Here is a 17,997-nt window from a genome sequence, read left to right on the forward strand (position 1 = left end):
TAACCCTAACCCTAGCCATAAACCTAAACCTTACTCCATCTCTAACATAACCCTAATCATAAAGCTACCTGTAAACGTAACCCTTTCCCATCCATTACCCTAACCATAATACTAATCCTAACCCAGTCCCCAAACCTAACTGTAACCATTACCTTGGTGCAAGCCTTAACCCTAACCCTAAAGCTAGCCATAACTCCAACTGTTAACCTAACACTAACCTCAACCATGACCCTAACCCAAAGTCTAAACTTAATCCTAACCCTAGCCCTTTCTCTATCCCTAAACCTGTTATCTAAACCCTTACCCTAACCCTAACCCTAAACTCTAACCCAAACAATAACCCTAATCCTAACCCTAGCCATAACCCTAACCCTGACCAATCTCTGAACCTAGCTGTAACCCCAGCCCTAACCTTGGCCCTGACACTCTCCCTAACTCTAAACTATCTTTAACCCTAATCCTATACCTAACCCTAGGCCTACCCTAACCCTAATCCTGACTCTGACCCTAACTCCACCCCTAACCCTAACACTAGCCCTAACTTTAACCCCATCCTACACTGACCCTAATCCTAAATTTAACCCTATTCTTAGCCCTTAACCTAACCCTAACCCCCCCATCCTTAGCCCTATCCTAACTCTAACCCTAACACTAACCCTGATCCTAATCTTAACCCTAATGCTAACCTTAGCTGTAGCTGTAACCCTACCCCTAACATAACCCTAACCCTAACTCTAACCCTAACCCAATTCCTAACCTTAACCCTATCTCCAAGCTTAACCCTAACCCTGACCCTAATCTTAACCATAATCCCAAGCCCACCTTTAGTGCTTACCCTAAACCTTTCACCCCCAAGTCTGTGGTCTTCCTTCATTCAGCATGGGCTGTGTGAGTCTGTAGAGGAATTTATAGACTAGTATCGGATATATTGGCTAATGTTGGATTTTGGACTTGATCTGAACTGTGCTGGGATGCTTTCTCAATATACAATTGCTCTTTGATATAAAATTCTCTCTTACACCCTTATGAGTCCCTGAATTTGTTTCTCCAGTCAACCCAGCCTGACACACCAACCTAATCAATCAGGTGATGGTTTGATGATACTCTTCCAGGGTGCTACTTTTTTTAAGAGACCAAGAACTTCTACTTTTCACTTGCCCGTTGTTTGCTTGGTTTTTCTGTGAACCTCCAGAACTTCTCCTTCTCACTTGCCCTTCCTTGCTTGGTTTTTCAGTCTACCTCCAGCAGTGGCTCCAGGTGGGCTAACAACCTTGGGAGCTGTTGGTGCCCTGGGGCTGACAGATACCCTATATTGTGGCTGTCACACAACACCAGAGCTCCAAAAAGTGTAGGCATCTGAGCTCCTGGGCAACCACTGCGCCAACCTGAGTAACAACTGCCTGCCTCCACCTGGAGTTTGCTGCACACGTAGCAGCAGAGGGAGAGGTTGCAGACCCTCTAGTTCGCAAGCCTCAACTCTGGTCCCCGATTTAAAATGAAACACTTTGGAACCTGAATACACGAGAACCTAGAAAACTGCTGAGAGAAGATTCAACATCAACTGGGACAACAAGGCACTGTCTATGGGTCCCGCGAGGACAGACCTCCCACCTGCATGGAGTACTGGTAATTTCCACACACCTGAGGACAAATGACATCTCAGCTTTCAGTCGCTGCACTCCTTATAGAAGGGGTACCACCTTGAGTGACTCAGAAAGCTCATTATTGAGCCACACACAACCAAAATCTTCCAGAACCTTGAATGATTGAGCTCTGCTTACATTGAGCATGGGTTGGTGCTAGGGGAATATGTCCCGTAACATTCTTTTCAAGCGCAGATCCTTGCCTATCAGATTAATACCCAGCTTATTAATGCAAAGGGAGCATTGAGGCTAAGTATATGGTGACCCGGGTTCCTTTCATTGGACACCCTCTAAGTTAGGAGTTCTGTCAAAGGTCTAACAACTGCCATATCCACAATCTTGCGGTGGCCATCTCTGACAAAGCCAGATAACTCTAACAAAGCTATAGATGACTATAAAAAAAAAGCATTTTTTTTTTGTTTTGCCATTTTTTAAATCTTGCAAGAATTGACCGAAATTATCTGTCTGGCATCTTTTCTTAATGGAATTCTCATTCCGTGCAGTGAAGAAATACATATCTTTCCCTCTTCTCGTTTATTTAAGATTAGGCAGGAAGCATGGGGGAAAGAGTGTCAACACCTGCTGAATAAGAATCCACTGGTCATGCCACAAATAAAGGGGATCCTGTGAAAGGAAATCAGACACACATTAGAACCCTATGGAAGAGACCCATGCATGAAGGACCCAAAGCTTGGACTTTGGTAGATTAAAGCCACCTGGGCATATGCACTGGAAACCAGTAACATACACTTGAGTGCATCCACTTAAAATCTGCCATATCCGAAATCATGCCTGTGTTAGTCTGGGTAGACTAGAGAAACAAATTCATAAACACACATATGTCTATAAAAGAGAGTTTTATATAAAGGGTAATTGTACATTCATATAACATCCCAACCCATTCCAGTCCAAGGTCATAAGTCCGATATTAGCCCATATGTCCGATAACAATCTATAAAGTCCTCTTCAGACTCACGAAACACATACAGTGATGCCAAATGCAGAATGATCACAAGCCAGTGGGCAGAAAGTCTTTGAGTCCAGTGGCATTGTAAGCATCTCAGCTCTGGCAGGGATCTCTCTATGGCTTCTCCAGCTTCAGAGGTCTGGTTGCATCCATGTGGCTTGTCTGGCTCAGGGTACTAGGGTAGTTCCATGGATCTTGTCAGCTGCAATGTCTCCCAGGGAGTTAAGTAGTGAGTGAGATTCTCTTCTGCCTCCAAGGAGGAAATACCATATTTCCCAGAATTCTCAGAAGGCCATGTACACACACAGAGGCCTCATTGGCTAGGATCTGATTAACAGGCTAGACTCCACTCTTACATTCTTAATCCTCAAATTGACAAATGATTACATAACTACCACAATGCGCTCCATGTAGGTTTGGGAAGGAGTGAAAGTGGAGGCGGGTCCTCAGCTGCCCCTCTTCCAGTTCATCAGCCCTCCTTTATAAATGGGGTCCTATATGACTCATTATGGACTCCAGGCGGTGTAATGGGTTATGTGTTGGGCTGCTAAGTGCAAGGCCAGCAGTTCAAAACCACCAGCTGCTCTGTGAGAGAAAGATGAAGAATTATCCCCATAAGGATTTTAAGTCACAGAACCCCATAGGGACAGCTGCACTCTGTCCTTTGAACCCAAATTGATTCAATAGCAGTGAGTTTAGTGTTTGTGTGTTGTGAGAGTCCTAGATTATTAGTACACAATAGATTTCTAATAAATGCTCAGAGATTGGGTGGCCATATGTCTTCTATTTCTAGTGAGGAATACATAGCAGAAATTGCTGGGATTGCCTTCTGAAGATTTTTAACCTCTTTCTAAATTTTAATGTTTCTTAATGGCAATGTGCCTCTTCTTTAGTGTGTCTTTCTGTGAAGATACAAAACCAGGCTAAAACCAGATTAATTTTCCACTCACTGCAATAGAGTTGATTCTAATTCATAAAGACCCTGCAGTACTGGGTCGGACCCCTCCTGTGGGTTCTCAAGACTGTAAATCTTTACTTGAGTGGAAAGTCTTATCTTTCACTCACAGAGAAGCTGGTGGTTTTAAACACCTGACTCTTTGGTTAGCTACTCAAGTGGAACCCTCTATGCCACCAGGGCTCCTACTAGATAAGTAGATAAAATTAATGTCTTTATGTGAAAGCTCTGCTCTCACCCTTAGGAGCACAATGTTCTCAAAAGGTTACTAATGTTCCTCTTGGAGGAGTTGCCTGGGCTTGTGGCACCCCTATCTCACCCTAATATCATCATGGGCAATACTTGTTAAATTTTCTATAGTTAACACCTATGTATTTACTTCCAGTAAGAGAAAAACATCTGGGCCAAAATTCACACCAAATTAAATTAATATGTAATTAATTCCATTTATTAAGATGTTGCTAAGTTCATTTAAAAATATAATTCAGAATAAATTTCCCTGAAGTCCATTAAGGTCCAGAGGTGGCACACTCAGGCTACGCTGGATGACGAACTTACAGATTGGCAGCTTGAGCTCATTCAGTAGCCCTTGAGAAGAAAGACCTGGTGACATGCTTCCATAGAGTCAAATGACCTTGTTTGAAACTCATCTCGTGAAGAGATTCATAAGCATAGGGTTCTATAGAAAAGTGTGGTGGTGAAGAAACCAGATGATGCCCAGCTATCAGAAAGAATCATGTCAAAGGCTTGTCTTCAACAATCAGCCATCTATCTAACTGAGGTGTAACTAAGTACACGTGGAAGAAGCACCTGAGCCAGTGTGATACAAGGATAATAAATAATCCAAATCTGAAGGAGGGAAAGGTATCACAGCTTCCATTATAAACACCCAGTTTGCAGAAAGCTATGGACAAGATTGGAAGCACCACATTCATTTTCAGGGCCCTCCCATGGATGAAATCTCCTTGAATCCTTTCTGACTGTAATTGAGGGATGTGAATAGCGCTGTTATTAGACCTAGTGCATTGCATAATCAATTATGGCAGAGGTAGTTAGGTCAAAATGTAATATCTTATTGAGCTCCCTTTTGTCCTATTTCAAAAATGTTTGCTCATTTTTGTAAGGGAAGGGGAAATACATGTGAATTAAGTCTCCAGTGTATCTCCTCTGACCACAGTCCAGGGATGAAAACAGTCTTGCTATCACGCAGAGTGACTGGAAAGTGGATGGTGGTAGATATAGGTAAGTTAAAGTTTAACACCTTATCATTTGATCTCCCTTTTGATCCGTTTTAATTTTTTTCTAGCTTTTAGTATTTTCTACGTTCTTTTCAATGACAGTTTTTCTCTATTTTATTTTGTTAGCTTTTTTATTTCTTTGATGTTGCATGTTTTTCAGGATATGAAAACCAGGATGGGCGTGGTAGTTGCATGATTTCATGCCAACCTTATATATAAAAGTGTAGAGGTGGAGTCTAGCCTGTCAATCAGGTCACAGTCTGGTGGTGATGCCTTGTGGACGTGGCCTTCTCATAAGGTGGGTCTTGGGAACATCCCTTTCTCTGCCTTCGCCTTCATGCCAGTGAGCCACTTGGAGACTTGCCAAAGACCTGCATGAGCCCTGAAGATGCATTCAACACCATTGGATCCACAAGATTTTCATCCACTAGCCTGTGATCTTCCTGGATTCTGTGCATTTCATGAGGCCGCATGACTCTGAATAGGGACTATGGGCTTGCATTGGACTTACAGACTTGATCTGGGCTGGGCTGGGATATTTGTTTGATCTGTAATCACTTCTTGATGTAAAGTTCTCTCACACATATATGAGTGTCAGTGGATATTTTTCTCTAGTCAAACTGGCCTAACACAATGGGTGAATCTACAGAGACAGTAACTGGATTAATGATATTTTGTGGGTATGGTAGCAGAGGTTGGAGGCAAAGGGGGAGCTAATAGCAACGAGTGCCTGAAAGAAGGAAATGTTCTGAAACTGATTGTGGTAATGACTGTACAACTCTTTTTTTTTTTTTTAACATTTTATTAGGGGCTCATACAACTGTTATCGCAGTCCATACACACATCAATTGTGTAAAGCGCATTTGTACATCATTCTCAAAACATTTTCTCTCCACTTAAACCCCCGACATTAGGTCCTCATTTCCCCCCAACTCTTATTGATATGATTGAACTATTGAATTGTATGATGTTTAGATGATATGCAAATAAAACTGTTTAAAAAGAAATAAAAAATGGCAGTCAAGCAAACCTCCTAAGCAGTCATACTCTGTAGCACTGCGGTCAAGCGTGAGCCAGAGTCAGCTTGACTCGAGAGCAACGGGCTTTGTGACAACCTCTTGTCATAAAAGCCACCCATTTAAAGTATAAAATTCTCTATAATTTAGTACACTCACTGCATTGCGCTATCCCCAGTATATGCTAATTTTCTAATTAACCTCTCTTTATTTCTAAAAATTAAAGCTAGAGAATCGCAAGTTCGCAAACATTAACGAGCTTTGTGAACCCGTCGGCTCTACAGGTGCTGCGTCTCTGACCAGGCTTTTCTCTCTCTTGATCTCTGTGAAGAGGGCCCAGGAAAACTCAGCCCACAGGCTCTTACAGCCAGTCAAGCTGTTGTCCTTGAACTTTCTGGCCCCAATGGACTGCATTCTGAAAGGGAGGGGAGAGGGGACACTGCAGTGGGCAATTGCTTTTGGTGCTCCTTGGTCAACAGCAGCCAAAGATCCCAACACTCCTTTATTTCTTCAAAGAGGAATACATTATTTCCATGCAACACTCTTGCTGGCCTGTAGAGGGCAGACATTTTCCCAGGCAGAGAAAGCATGGAGACCCATGTTTACCCAAACCACTTCCACAATCCGATTAGGAGAAAGCACCTTTCTAGAATTTTCTGTTTATGGATCTTGTCCTAGTTCTTTGCAACTCATCCCAGTCCTGAAAACCTGTGAGGGGTCTGCATGCTTTCTGGAAATTATCCTTCGGTGTTTGCTTCTCTTTTCTTTGTTTCCTTTTCCTGGCTAACCCGGGTTTCTTATTCCTCAGAGGAACACAGAGTTTTATCTTTTTCCTGGTCTGACTTTACGTTGCACATTTCTTATGCCCAGTGGGAGAGAAAAGTTCACAAACAGATCAGCTCTAGTACACAGCTTCCCAAGTTTTTCATCCTATGGCGTCCCAGGGATGTGATATTTATCTTACTCCCTGAAGTGAAGTGGTTTGGAGCCTTCCTGGGGCTGCTCAACACAGGATGCTCCACGTTCCCTGGTGGAACCTATTCTGCCTCACTTCTTATCCTCCAAGACATGGCTGCTCTCTACTCTGCAGGTTTTGACTCAGGTATGAGTTATTAGTCATTGTTGGGTCCACTCTGACTATAGATGTGCGCAGTAGGCTGGGGTTATAAAAGATGCTCCTCATTTCTTTTCTGCTCACTTATCTTTGGAGTGTCAGTCCCACCACAGTCTTAGAATAGGTGGTACTGTGTTCAGAATCCCTTGCCTCAGTTAGCAATGTACATATAACCCAAGCTGAATGATCAATGAAACCAGATTTGGGTTAAGACACAGGAAGTAGTCAGCCAATTGTGGGAATCTGAGCTCAATAGGCATGTCCATTTAGGGACGGCTACAAAAAACTGTTCATGTTGAGGTCAGGAAGCCAGACAGAAAATAAAGGAGAGAATGAAGCAACATGCTGAGCTCAGCAGAAGGTGGGAGGGAGAGAAGACATGGGTGGTGGTGAGAGTTAGTGTTTTTTGGTGCCAACATGTCTTTGGTAGGAACATATGTGATGAGTTTAGCCTGTCAATCAGGTCACAGCATGGTCGGAGGGTGACTGAGATAAAAGGGTCACTGGAGGTGGGCCCCTCGCTCTTTCTGCTTCATCTGTCTGTTGACAAGCCACTTCAAGCCATGCTGATGGCAGCCAGAGTCCTGGAGATGCATCCACTGCCATCGGACCTACAAGACTTTGCACGCACTGGCCTGTGATCTTCCTGCATTCTGCATCATTCTATGTGGCTACGTGAGTCCGAAGAGGGATTTATGGACTAGTATTGGACTTATGGAGTAGTATCAAACTTATGGACTTGATTTGGGCTGGGATCTTTTTTTGATATTCCATTGCTAATTGATCTAAAGTTCTTTCTTATACATATATGAGTGCCACTGGCTCTGTTTCTCTAGTCAATCTGGCTTAACACAGTGGTTCAGGGGTAGAATTCTCCTCCATTGTTTGCAGGAATCCTGGCTTCACTTCCTAGCCAATGTGCCTAGCTTTCAGCCACCCCTTTGTCAGCAGAGGTGTGAATGTTGTTGCGTGGCTAAACATATTTCAGTAGAGCTTCCAGACTTTAAGATGGACTAAGAATAAAGACTTGACAAGTTACCTCCCCAAATCAGCCATCGAAAACTCTGTAGATGACAACGGTCCAGCCTTCACCTCTTTATGGGGACGGCATAGGCCTGGGTTGGTTGTGGGTGAGGCAGCCATGGCTCCCAAGTCTACCTTGCAGCAGATAACAACAGGGCCAGAGAAGTGGAAAGGGGCGGTGTGTGTGTGTGTGTGTGCAGGGGGGAATGCTGCTGGTGATCATCTTGCATTTTATTTTGTGAAATTCGACTTCTTCATTATCGTCCATTTTTTCTTCCCTTGAGGTGGCTTAAAAGAGCTCTGGTAGTGTCGTAGGCTACACATTGAGCTGAAAATCACAAGGTCAATGGTTGAAACCCACAAGGTGCTCTTCAGGAGAAAAAGAAGGCTGTCTGATCCTGGGATTATTTGAGTCTCTGAAACCCATGGTTACAAGAGGGTACCCCCCAAAAAACGGAATTTATTTTTTCAAAGCTATGTATTTATATTAAATTTTTTTCAAAGTACTCTCCATTACACTTAATACATTAATCAAATCTGTGATTCCATTCTTTTTTCTCTCCATCATTTTACTGGGGGTTCTTCCAGCTCTTATAACATTCCACACATCAATTGTATCAAGCATATTTGTACATATGCTGCCATCATCATTTTCTAAACATTTTCAACTTGAGCCCTTCATATAAGCTCCTCTCCCCCTTCCCACCCTCCTGTATCCTTGATCAATTATATATTGCTATTATTATTTTGTATCCTTGTCTCCCTTCACAAACATTTCCGTTATGCGTCCCCTTCGCAGTGTGTGTGTGTGTGTGTGTGTGTGAGAGAGAGAGAGAGAGAGAGGGGCACACTATATATCCAATCTTGTGGTGAGTTCCCCTTTTCTCACCCTTCATCCTCCATGACCACCCCCCTACCCTCATGATATTGCTACTCCCATTACTATTCCTAAGGGGTTTATCTTTCCTGAATTCCCTGTGTCAATAGCTCTTATCTGTACCAATGTGTGTTCTCCTGTCTAGCCAGCACTGGGTCATGGTAGTGGGCCAGGAGGAAGTTTTCAGGAGCTGGAGGAATGATGTGTGATTCATTGCTGTTAACGACACTTTGGTTGAACCATCCCTTCCTTATACCACTTCTGTGGGGGGCTATCCAATTATCTACAGATGGGCTTTGTGTCTCCACTCCAACACCCCTCTTTCACATCGATTTAGTTGTTTGTTTTGGATCTTTTGATACCTATTGCTGTATCCCGTCAACACCTCATGATCACCAAGCTGGTGGGCTTCTTCCATGTGGGCTTATTTGCTTCTCTGCTAAAAGGCAGCTTGTTTTACTTCAAGCCTTTACAACTCCAGACGCTACATCTTTTGATAGCTGAGCACCACCGGTTCTCTTCACCACATTTGCTTATGCACCCATTTTGCCTTCAACTATTGTGTCAGGACAGTGAATGTCAAAGAGTGCCAGGTTATCAGAACAAAGTTGTGATTCCATTGTTGGAAACCTTTTTCAAACTCATCTGTTTGAATGGCTGACTGCCCCTCCGTCATTTTTTTCTTCACCTTTTCTATGTTGTCAAATTGCTGTCCTTTCATGTCTCTCTTGATTCATGGAAACAAAAAGAAGTTGCATGGAGTGAGGTAAAGTGAATGAGGTGCGTGGGACAAGAGAGGTATGCTGGATTTTTGTTTTGTTTTGTTTTTGGAAAAAACTGGTGCACTGAGATGCCTGCATGAGTGGATACATTGTCCTGGTGGCAAAACCAGTCCCCCGCCTGCCACAAATCAGGCCTTTTTTGTCCCACACTATTACAGTCTTTTCAGATCCTCTTAATAGAAAACTTGATTAACAGTCTGATCTGGTTGGAATGAACTCCAAACGCACCACGAATCAACATTTTTGTTGGTTCAGGAAGTTGGCAGATGTCCAGAATGAGGTTTGTCATCAATCAACATTTCATCTTTTCTGAACCAGAAAACCACTGTACACTTACGTTTTCCCCCATAACCTGTTCTCGGAAGCTGTGTTCAACATCACAACAGGAGTCTTTTCCAAGCAGGAAACAAAATTTCATAGTCCCACGCTGTTCTCTTAAATCCGCCACACACAAAAAATGAGGTTTGAGTGAAACTTTTTACGAAAAATTCACTGTGACCAGAGAGAACCTTCTCAGGCAACGCCACTGGGTGCACTAACTCAGAGCGAGTTGCTTGAAGCTCACTTAGTGGGAAAAACTGCATACTAGAAAGCTCTGCCTAGTTGAGCTTTATTCCATTTCTCTTTCTTTGGTATCACCTCATATGTCCTACAGGGTTGTTATGGTTGGAATCAACTCGATGGCAGTGAATTTGGGTTTTGGTTGAAGTGTTTGGGGGTTGCAGGAAGGTGTGGGGGCATGCATTTTATGCCTTGTAGGTGCAGGAGGGTGGTGCTGCTGAGAGAGATGGGTGATGTCAGAGTCAGGATACTTTGGGTCTTGTTTCAAAACAGAACACTACATTGGTGCAGAAGTAAAGTAACAAAGCAGCCACCAAGACAGCATTTTTCTTTTGAAAGATTTTATTAACTGTTTGGCCAAACAAGAAATGGAATTTGAGAATAATAATTTGCTAAAAAGTTCAGGTCATGAATGCCCAGTTCCTCTATGAAACAAAAGACTCCATGGTTACAGATGTACCATTGGATTATGGCAACATTTCAAAATAAAGTCTCCAATTTGTATGTAATAATGTAAACTTCAAAAATAGTAAACTCTAACCCTCTGGTCCCTCTTTACAGATATATCACAGAATTTTCTGGTAAAACTAAATTGTGTAAGTAAATAGCCTGGTGCTTAAAAGTTTCATAAAAAGATTTACAGATAGAGTAGATAATTTTTTCTTTCATTTTGACCATGAAGTAAAAGCAACCAGCAATTCACCCTTTACATAGTCTACCTACCTGCAGATTATACATCATGTAACAATGTTCCACATAAAAGGGTCATCGGGTTTGTCATTTTTGTACACATGTTTTTTATTTGTTTCTTGAGATTTCTATGCCTAAATTATAAGACAGAGCCAGTGACTTATAATGTCACCTCGCGTCACATAAGTAAAGAAAAAATTCTGTAGAAGGCACTGTAATTTCTCTTGCATGATCTTACCCAGACACCTGGGTGCAAGCCAGAGGGGGCTTGACTAATCATTCCCTTCCTATTCCCTGGTACAAGACTTTCTTCCAATGTCATCTCTACATTCACCATATTAGATGGTTTTGGTGTTCTATCCATACTATCCATCCCTCCACGTTAATTTACAGTTAGTTGTCTTTTGGTACTATGAAATTCTTTGAAATTAAGAGTACAGCTCTGGTATAAAGCGAAGTAGGACCTACCTCAGCTGAAAAATAATCACAGTGTGCAATGTAATCCCCAGTCACTAAGATTCCAAACATTTGCTCTGGCTTGTCAGGAATATTTGTAATCCAAAACAATCTATGCAAGGATAATTCAAACACACTTTGCATCATTTGTAAAGAGCTAAGAGGCTCTTTTTCTCTCTCTCATGTTGAAGTGGTACCCTTAAGTGAAAGGTCTGATGTGGATAAAGTGCAAGCAAATTGGACATGCCAATAAATACCATATAACTTACTGCAAATTACCAAAACTGTACAGGTATGTACACCTCACACACTCAGGCTCCTCTTGTCAGGAAAAGGCTTCCAAATTGTTATCATAATGAAATCACTACATACTTCTAGAGAGATGATATTATCGGGCAAAAGAAGGGTGAGTTCTTCGATTCTTGCTCTGGAGTCCTGAGCCCAGATCCGTGCTGCCCTCTGCCGTCTCCTCCTTATTCCTCATTTTGCGGTGGGTGAGCAGTTTAATTAGCCAGACATCCCACTCCTCAGGCAACAGCAGGAGAAGGAAGCCCAGGCCGATAATGATGATGGCAATTACGCGCACTCCGTTAAAGACGATCTTACTTGTGTAGTGATCAACCACTGCATATGACAGAGAGCCCTGGTTAGGGAAGAGGCATTAACTCGCGTGTCCCTTACAGAGTGGGCTGGGTCTTAAGCATCCTTTTCTTCCTGGAGGGGTCTTCTCTGACTAAAGCTTCTTCTTTGGTATGATTTTGTACCAGAATAGCTAGGGATGCCTCCAGTAAATCACCGTCCCTGATAGGAGCACTTGTCTTTGTATTTCGCTTCCCGCAAATGAACAGACTTGCTAGTGCAGGCATTGCTTTGTGTGATAAATGAGGGGCACTTTGGGTTATCTATTAGTAATTAATCAATCCATTTGGAAGAAAATACACCAAAATTTAATTGTGGCGAATTATGAGTGTTAGAAAATGGAAAACGTTATTTCTTTCTGTATATTTTTGGTACGTTTACTACAACGACATGCTTTGTTTTTATAAATTGAAACATTACTGTGTGTGTATATATATATACACACATATATTCTGTATGTATATATTTATTTATATATATATTAAAAAGACTAAGCAAACATTTCTTTAGGGTAGTAAAGGTAAATTCCCATTCTACCTCAAGGCATTGATGAATGTAAGGCACTGATGCCAAGATATCAAAGCACATGGAAGACCCAGGGTGCTGCTGTGGGATAAGCACTGGGTTGCTAAACACAAGGTCCTTGGTCCAAGCCACGAGCTGCTCTGTAGGAGAAAGATGAGGCTGTTTACTCTCCTAAAGATTTAAAGTCTTGGAAACTCTATACAGGGTCACTATGCGTTGGATGGTGACACATAGTGGCAGTGGGTTTCAATTTTGCTTTGGTTAAAGACTTGTCACTCACATCACAGAGGGAACTGAATGAGAAACAGGATTCATGTCAGTTCTTAAATACGGGGACCCTCTGCTCCCTTAATAGCTAACAGGTCACAGCATGGTGACAGTACTATTTCTTTCTTTCCTTTTTCAAGCCAAACCAGACAAAAGCAAACAAATTTGGAAACTGTTTTCCACACAAGAGAGAAATCGATGACTCTTATTTACCATTACATTCAAGAGGGTTTGGACAGTCTAAAACATTTTTGAAAACTGACTTGTTACACAAGTGCCCATCAATCTCCAGCTGAGGGGTTTGTTGTTTGTTTTTATTTACCTGAGCCGTGGTTGGCCTCATCTTCCTCCACTTTCTCTTGCCTCCCTCTCTCCTCCCTCTCGCCTACTGAATCTCACTCTTTTCACCTCATTTAGAGCATGGACAAAGAAAAAGAGGGAAAAGAGGTCACGTGAGAAAACCCCCGAACTTTGATAGTGATCCTGTTAGTGGAATTTCTTATTGTGGTGGTTGGGTGTCGTTGGTCAATTCGGACACAGGTGACAGAGAAGAATTGTCCTGTAGGATTTTCTTAGCTATAATCTTTATGGGGTAGATCCTTGGGTATTAATTTGTTTGTTTGTTTTTGTGCCAAGCAGCTGAATGGGTTTGAATCACTAACCTTTTGTTTAGCAGCTGAATACAACTGGGGTTGGCCCTTTGAGTGCAATTAGGATACCTCTTTCATCAGACATACTTTAAGTTTTAACATCAAATTCTTTTGAGGCAACTGATATGGATAGTTATCACATGATTTGCACTAGAGAGAGATATCAGAAAGATTCTAAATGTCCCGCTCAGATAATTTAGATGATAAGTAGAGTTCTTGGTTTCCCTGTCTTCCAGTCAAAAATTAAACATAATCCCTTCTTTGACATGTTCTTAAACCTCTTATGTCACAAAGAACTATTTCTTGTTAATAGAAATCATTCTTGTTAATCTCTCAAGCACACCTGGTAATGTGATTATTCAAACTAAGTTTCGATGAGGGTAAGTAAAAAGTATCGCGACTGAGAATTCCAGTTCATACATATAAACAAACCATACTTACATACGTCTCTGTGATCAGTGGGTTACTGCAGGCAAGGTCTCTCAGTTCTTGTCTAAGTTTTGTTGGGGTGCTTCCCAAAACATGTCTATTTAAAACAGTAGCATCAGAAGGGATCTGCCAGGTAAGTTAAAGGCAAGGCAGAGGGCCAGCTCATAGGTGATAGTGACTGTTGGGAGTGTCCCAAAGAGGCCATCTTGATAGATATTCTTGAAGGACACAGAATGTTCACAGAGAGTTATTGGGAAGAAGTTTCAAGAAAATTCAAATAGATATTTATTGGTGAGGAAACAAAAGGGCCAGGAAAGTTGTGCTGTGAGGAATACTTTTTTCCATCATGACAATGTACCCACTTATTCTTAGCGGGTAGCAAGGGCTATCTTATGAGAACTTTTTTAGGCAACCTTACTCCATTCACCCTACAGCCCTGATCTTGTCCCTTCAGATTTCTTTTTGCTCCCTGAACTTAGAGAACATTTAAAAAGCGCCTGGTTAGAATCCCTTGAAGACAATGAAACGTTGACATTGACTTCGATCCTTTGAAAAATCTTTGAGGAAAGATTCAAGAAGTGGAAACCTTGCCTTTAGAAGTATAGAGACCTAGATGGAGGATATGTTGAGGAACAACACCATTGCAATTTGATAGTTTTGCTTAATAAAGATTTTCCATGATTTTGTAGCAATACTTTTTGATTTACCCTCATATATAAGAACTATAGTCTTGGTGAGTTCCATCTTTCCACAGCCCTACCAATGTATAGCCAACGAAACCTAAACTTTAGCTACTGATTCCCTGTTTTTTGAACAATTTCATCAAATGTTTTCCACTCACCTCTTTGAAGAGGTTAAATATGTATTTATTTGAAAATATATATGTGAAACTTTATAACTTTTAATGTGAGTTGAGTGAACGTTTACATCGCAAATTGGGTTTCCATTCAATGCTTCATGCACATTTTGTTTTGTGACATTGATTGCAATCCTCAAAATTGTAACAGCATTCTTCCTACTTCTTCCAGGTGTTTGATGGAACCTCTTATCGATCCGACTCTAACAGCCTAACTACTCTTTATCATTTGCATTTTCAATAGAGAATAATGTCTCTCTTTGCAGCATTCCAGTTGAGACGGCTCAAAGGAAGACTTCAAAAGGCTATAACTTATTCACCACCATTATGTAGATTCCCACTCATAGTGATCCAACAGGACAGGGTAGAACTGCCACTGTGAATTTCCGAGACTGTAAATCTTTGCCTCAGTAGAAAACCTTGTCTTTTTATTGCAGAGCAGTTGATGGTTTTGAACCTTGAGGTTAGCAGCACAATGTGTAGCCACTACACTATCAGGGCTCTTCAAAAGCCTATAGTGTCTGGAAATTATTGGCTGGGTAACTTGTAACCAGCTTTCTTGATGTTCAGGGGCTTGATACAGTTTTAAAGCCGGTCTCATTGATTCCATTTGCCTTCGCATCTCCATACATAGTGGGGTAGGTGCTATCCTCTTATTATTTGTATCCAAAGCCCAGATCAATGAAAATCTGGGAGCACAGTTATCCAGACGGGCGGAAGTAGGGTTGGGTCCGCATTTGATCTCCTGACTGTAGCCCAGGTGACTTCACCTCTTCTTCAGGGGGACTCTTTCTACTGGGGGTGAGTGTAGGCCTTGGAGAGGCCAAGATGAGGAGCCACACATGAAATGGTCTTGGTCAAACTGAAAGCTACTTTTCTCCTGCTTCCAAGACGATTTAACTGGATAAGGGTTTGCCATGCCTGGAGGTCAATTCTCAGTGGCCTGGCTGTGGAAGATCAAGGAAATGGCAATGGAGCAGGCTGTGCCAAGCAAGGGCAGGGGATGCTCTAGAGAACATTTATATACAAGCGCTTCTTAGCTTGGAGCAGGCTGTACAGGGATCGTATAGGATGCAGGGGCAACCTGGGGAAAATTACAAAATGAAATTCATTCCAGAATGAACCAGAAACAGGGAAGCGCTGATGGGCAGGTGATAATAAGCTTTTTGAAGAGCTGCCAACTATGTTCTTGCCATAAACCCTTAGAGCAGTGGTTCTCAATCTTCCTAATGCCGTGACCCTTTAATACAGTTCCTCATGTTGTGGTGACTCCCCAACCATAAAAGTATTTTTGCTGCTACTTCATAACTGTAATTTTGCTACTGTTATGCAGGTCAACCCCTGCAAAAGGGTCATTCGATCCCCAAAGGGGTCACGACCCACAGGTTGAGAACCACTACCCTAGCAGAACACAGTGGCTTCCATGTTGTCTAAGACAGAGAAAATAATGCTCATGATTGTTTGTTTTTTAAACATGTTTATATGTTATATGTTTTTAAAACATGTTTAAATGTTATATGTTTTTAAAAGATGTTTATATGTTGTGGACATGTTTTCATCGCCAAAAAGTCACTGATTCTCATCGTAACCAAAGTATCAAGGGTGGGTACCACCAGCACCACCTGTCATTGAATCAACCCTACCCCAGGGCAAGCCTATATATGTCAGGGTAGAACTGTGTACCCCATAGGTTTTTTCAATGAATGATTTATCAAGAGTAGATTATCAGGCCTTCCTTTAGTGGTCCCTGTGGGTCGACTCACACATCCAACCTTACCATTATCAGCTGAGCACATTTTAACATCAAGAGACTCCATGGAGGGTTGTTACTGTCTATACTAATTTCTAGGGAAGATAAGTGAAGTCCCAGAGAGGTGGGTCTTGGGATACCCAATAGGGCCATGGGATTCCATTGCTCCAGTGGTGAGCACTTTAATGCTGCAAAGTGAGAATGAAAGGGCTCTCATTCTATCTGGAAGGCAAATGATGAGCAAGAGTAGTCTTCTACATTTATTAATAATGCATTAATTGATGACTGTCACACCAGTTAGAACTAAGATTGCTTTCAACGTTCTGCCTCCTGGTGGAAAAGTAAAAACCCATCAATTATGAAGAAAACATTACCTATAAAACAAGCACTAACATTTTACTTTAATACTACTCTTTGTAGAAAGTGAAGGATGTGTTCTATATTCGGCACAGCAATAATATTTTTGAGTGTACATATGAATGTGTGTGTAGCCAAGAGCTATAGAAAGTTTACCTGCATTTACAAGTACACTGAGGACGATTCCAAGAGACATCAGCGTAGGATATGTAACAGCAATTCCAAAATTTAATATAATATTGAATGCTGAAACAAAGAATAAAAAGATAATTTTTCTTTGCATCTGAGCACATTTCTACATGACTCGTGACTGGCTCTGAGCTTGATGTCTTTTTTAGGTTATCCAACCCCATTTTCTTTCTTTCTTTTTTTTTAATCTCTGTTGTCTTTAACCTTTTTTTTTTTTTTCTTTTTTAAATTTTTATTTATTTAACATTTTATTAGGGGCTCATACAACTGTTATCCCAATCCATACACACATCAATTGTGTAAAGCGCATTTGTACATCGTTTCTCAAAACATTTTCTCTCCACTTAAACCCCCAACATCAGGTCCTCATCTTTCCCCTCCCTCCCCGCTCCCCCCATCCAACCTCATTTTCTCTGAGAAGGTTTAAGCCCCATGACTTTCAGTTGCCATCTGCTATGATTCAGTTCTGGAAATAATAGTGAACCCAGGGTGCTTCTAAGGGCTTCAGGGTCTGGGGCCTGGGGCAAACATGGAATGCGCAGTTACTTTTCTCTTCCCTGGGCTTCTCAGAAATGAAATCCAGAACAGACAGCCAGTGAGAAGACACTAAAAACAGTATTGTGGACATCCTTCTCATTTTTCTCTTCTCTGTCAAGGAATAAGAGCTTTGGGATTTATTTTTAGACTTAAACTGGCTGATGCCATACTGAGTTTCTCTCTCCCCAAGTACCAGCATGACTTCATTGTGAAGTAACAGTAGTGGCCATGGTGCCATTAATAATCATTGATGGTACACATTGAATATTGGTAATTACCAGGCAAGGTTCTCAGAACTCTGTATTTACTCAGAAGCTATCTGGAGTCTATTAGGAGATGACTCGCAGCACATTAGGCTCTGAGTCTAGGTACTGCAATGACTGGTTTTGAAATTAGAATCCAGTGCTATTATTATAAAGGCTTTACTGTGCATAACACAGCAGACCGGGAAAACAGCAGGAACATAATGGTGCAAG

General features: G+C 41.7%; 2 protein-coding genes across 2 annotated transcripts in view; one reads left to right on the top strand and one right to left on the bottom strand.

Annotated features, from left to right (window-relative positions):
* LOC101662544 (polycomb protein EED-like) overlaps positions 1-11,525 on the top strand; it is a gene marked incomplete at its 5' end in the record, with an annotated part of 24,012 nt that extends 12,487 nt beyond the window's left edge. The window contains one exon of the mRNA XM_045298709.1: positions 11,514-11,525. Coding sequence (XP_045154644.1) covers positions 11,514-11,525 — 12 coding nt within the window. The remainder of the gene's footprint in view (positions 1-11,513) is intronic.
* SLC35F3 (solute carrier family 35 member F3) overlaps positions 10,507-17,997 on the bottom strand; it is a 24,085-nt gene continuing 16,594 nt past the window's right edge. Inside the window, exons 5-6 of the mRNA XM_045298710.1 lie at positions 16,952-17,041; positions 10,507-11,946 (exon numbers count right to left, since the gene is read on the bottom strand). Of these exons, the coding sequence (XP_045154645.1) occupies positions 11,711-11,946; positions 16,952-17,041 (326 nt within the window). The 3' untranslated portion in view covers positions 10,507-11,710. The remainder of the gene's footprint in view (positions 11,947-16,951; positions 17,042-17,997) is intronic.

Source organism: Echinops telfairi, unplaced genomic scaffold, assembly GCF_000313985.2.
Source record: "Echinops telfairi isolate 266 unplaced genomic scaffold, ASM31398v2 ScPeMD7_7453;HRSCAF=8491, whole genome shotgun sequence".
Classification (NCBI taxonomy): Eukaryota; Metazoa; Chordata; class Mammalia; order Afrosoricida; family Tenrecidae; genus Echinops; species Echinops telfairi.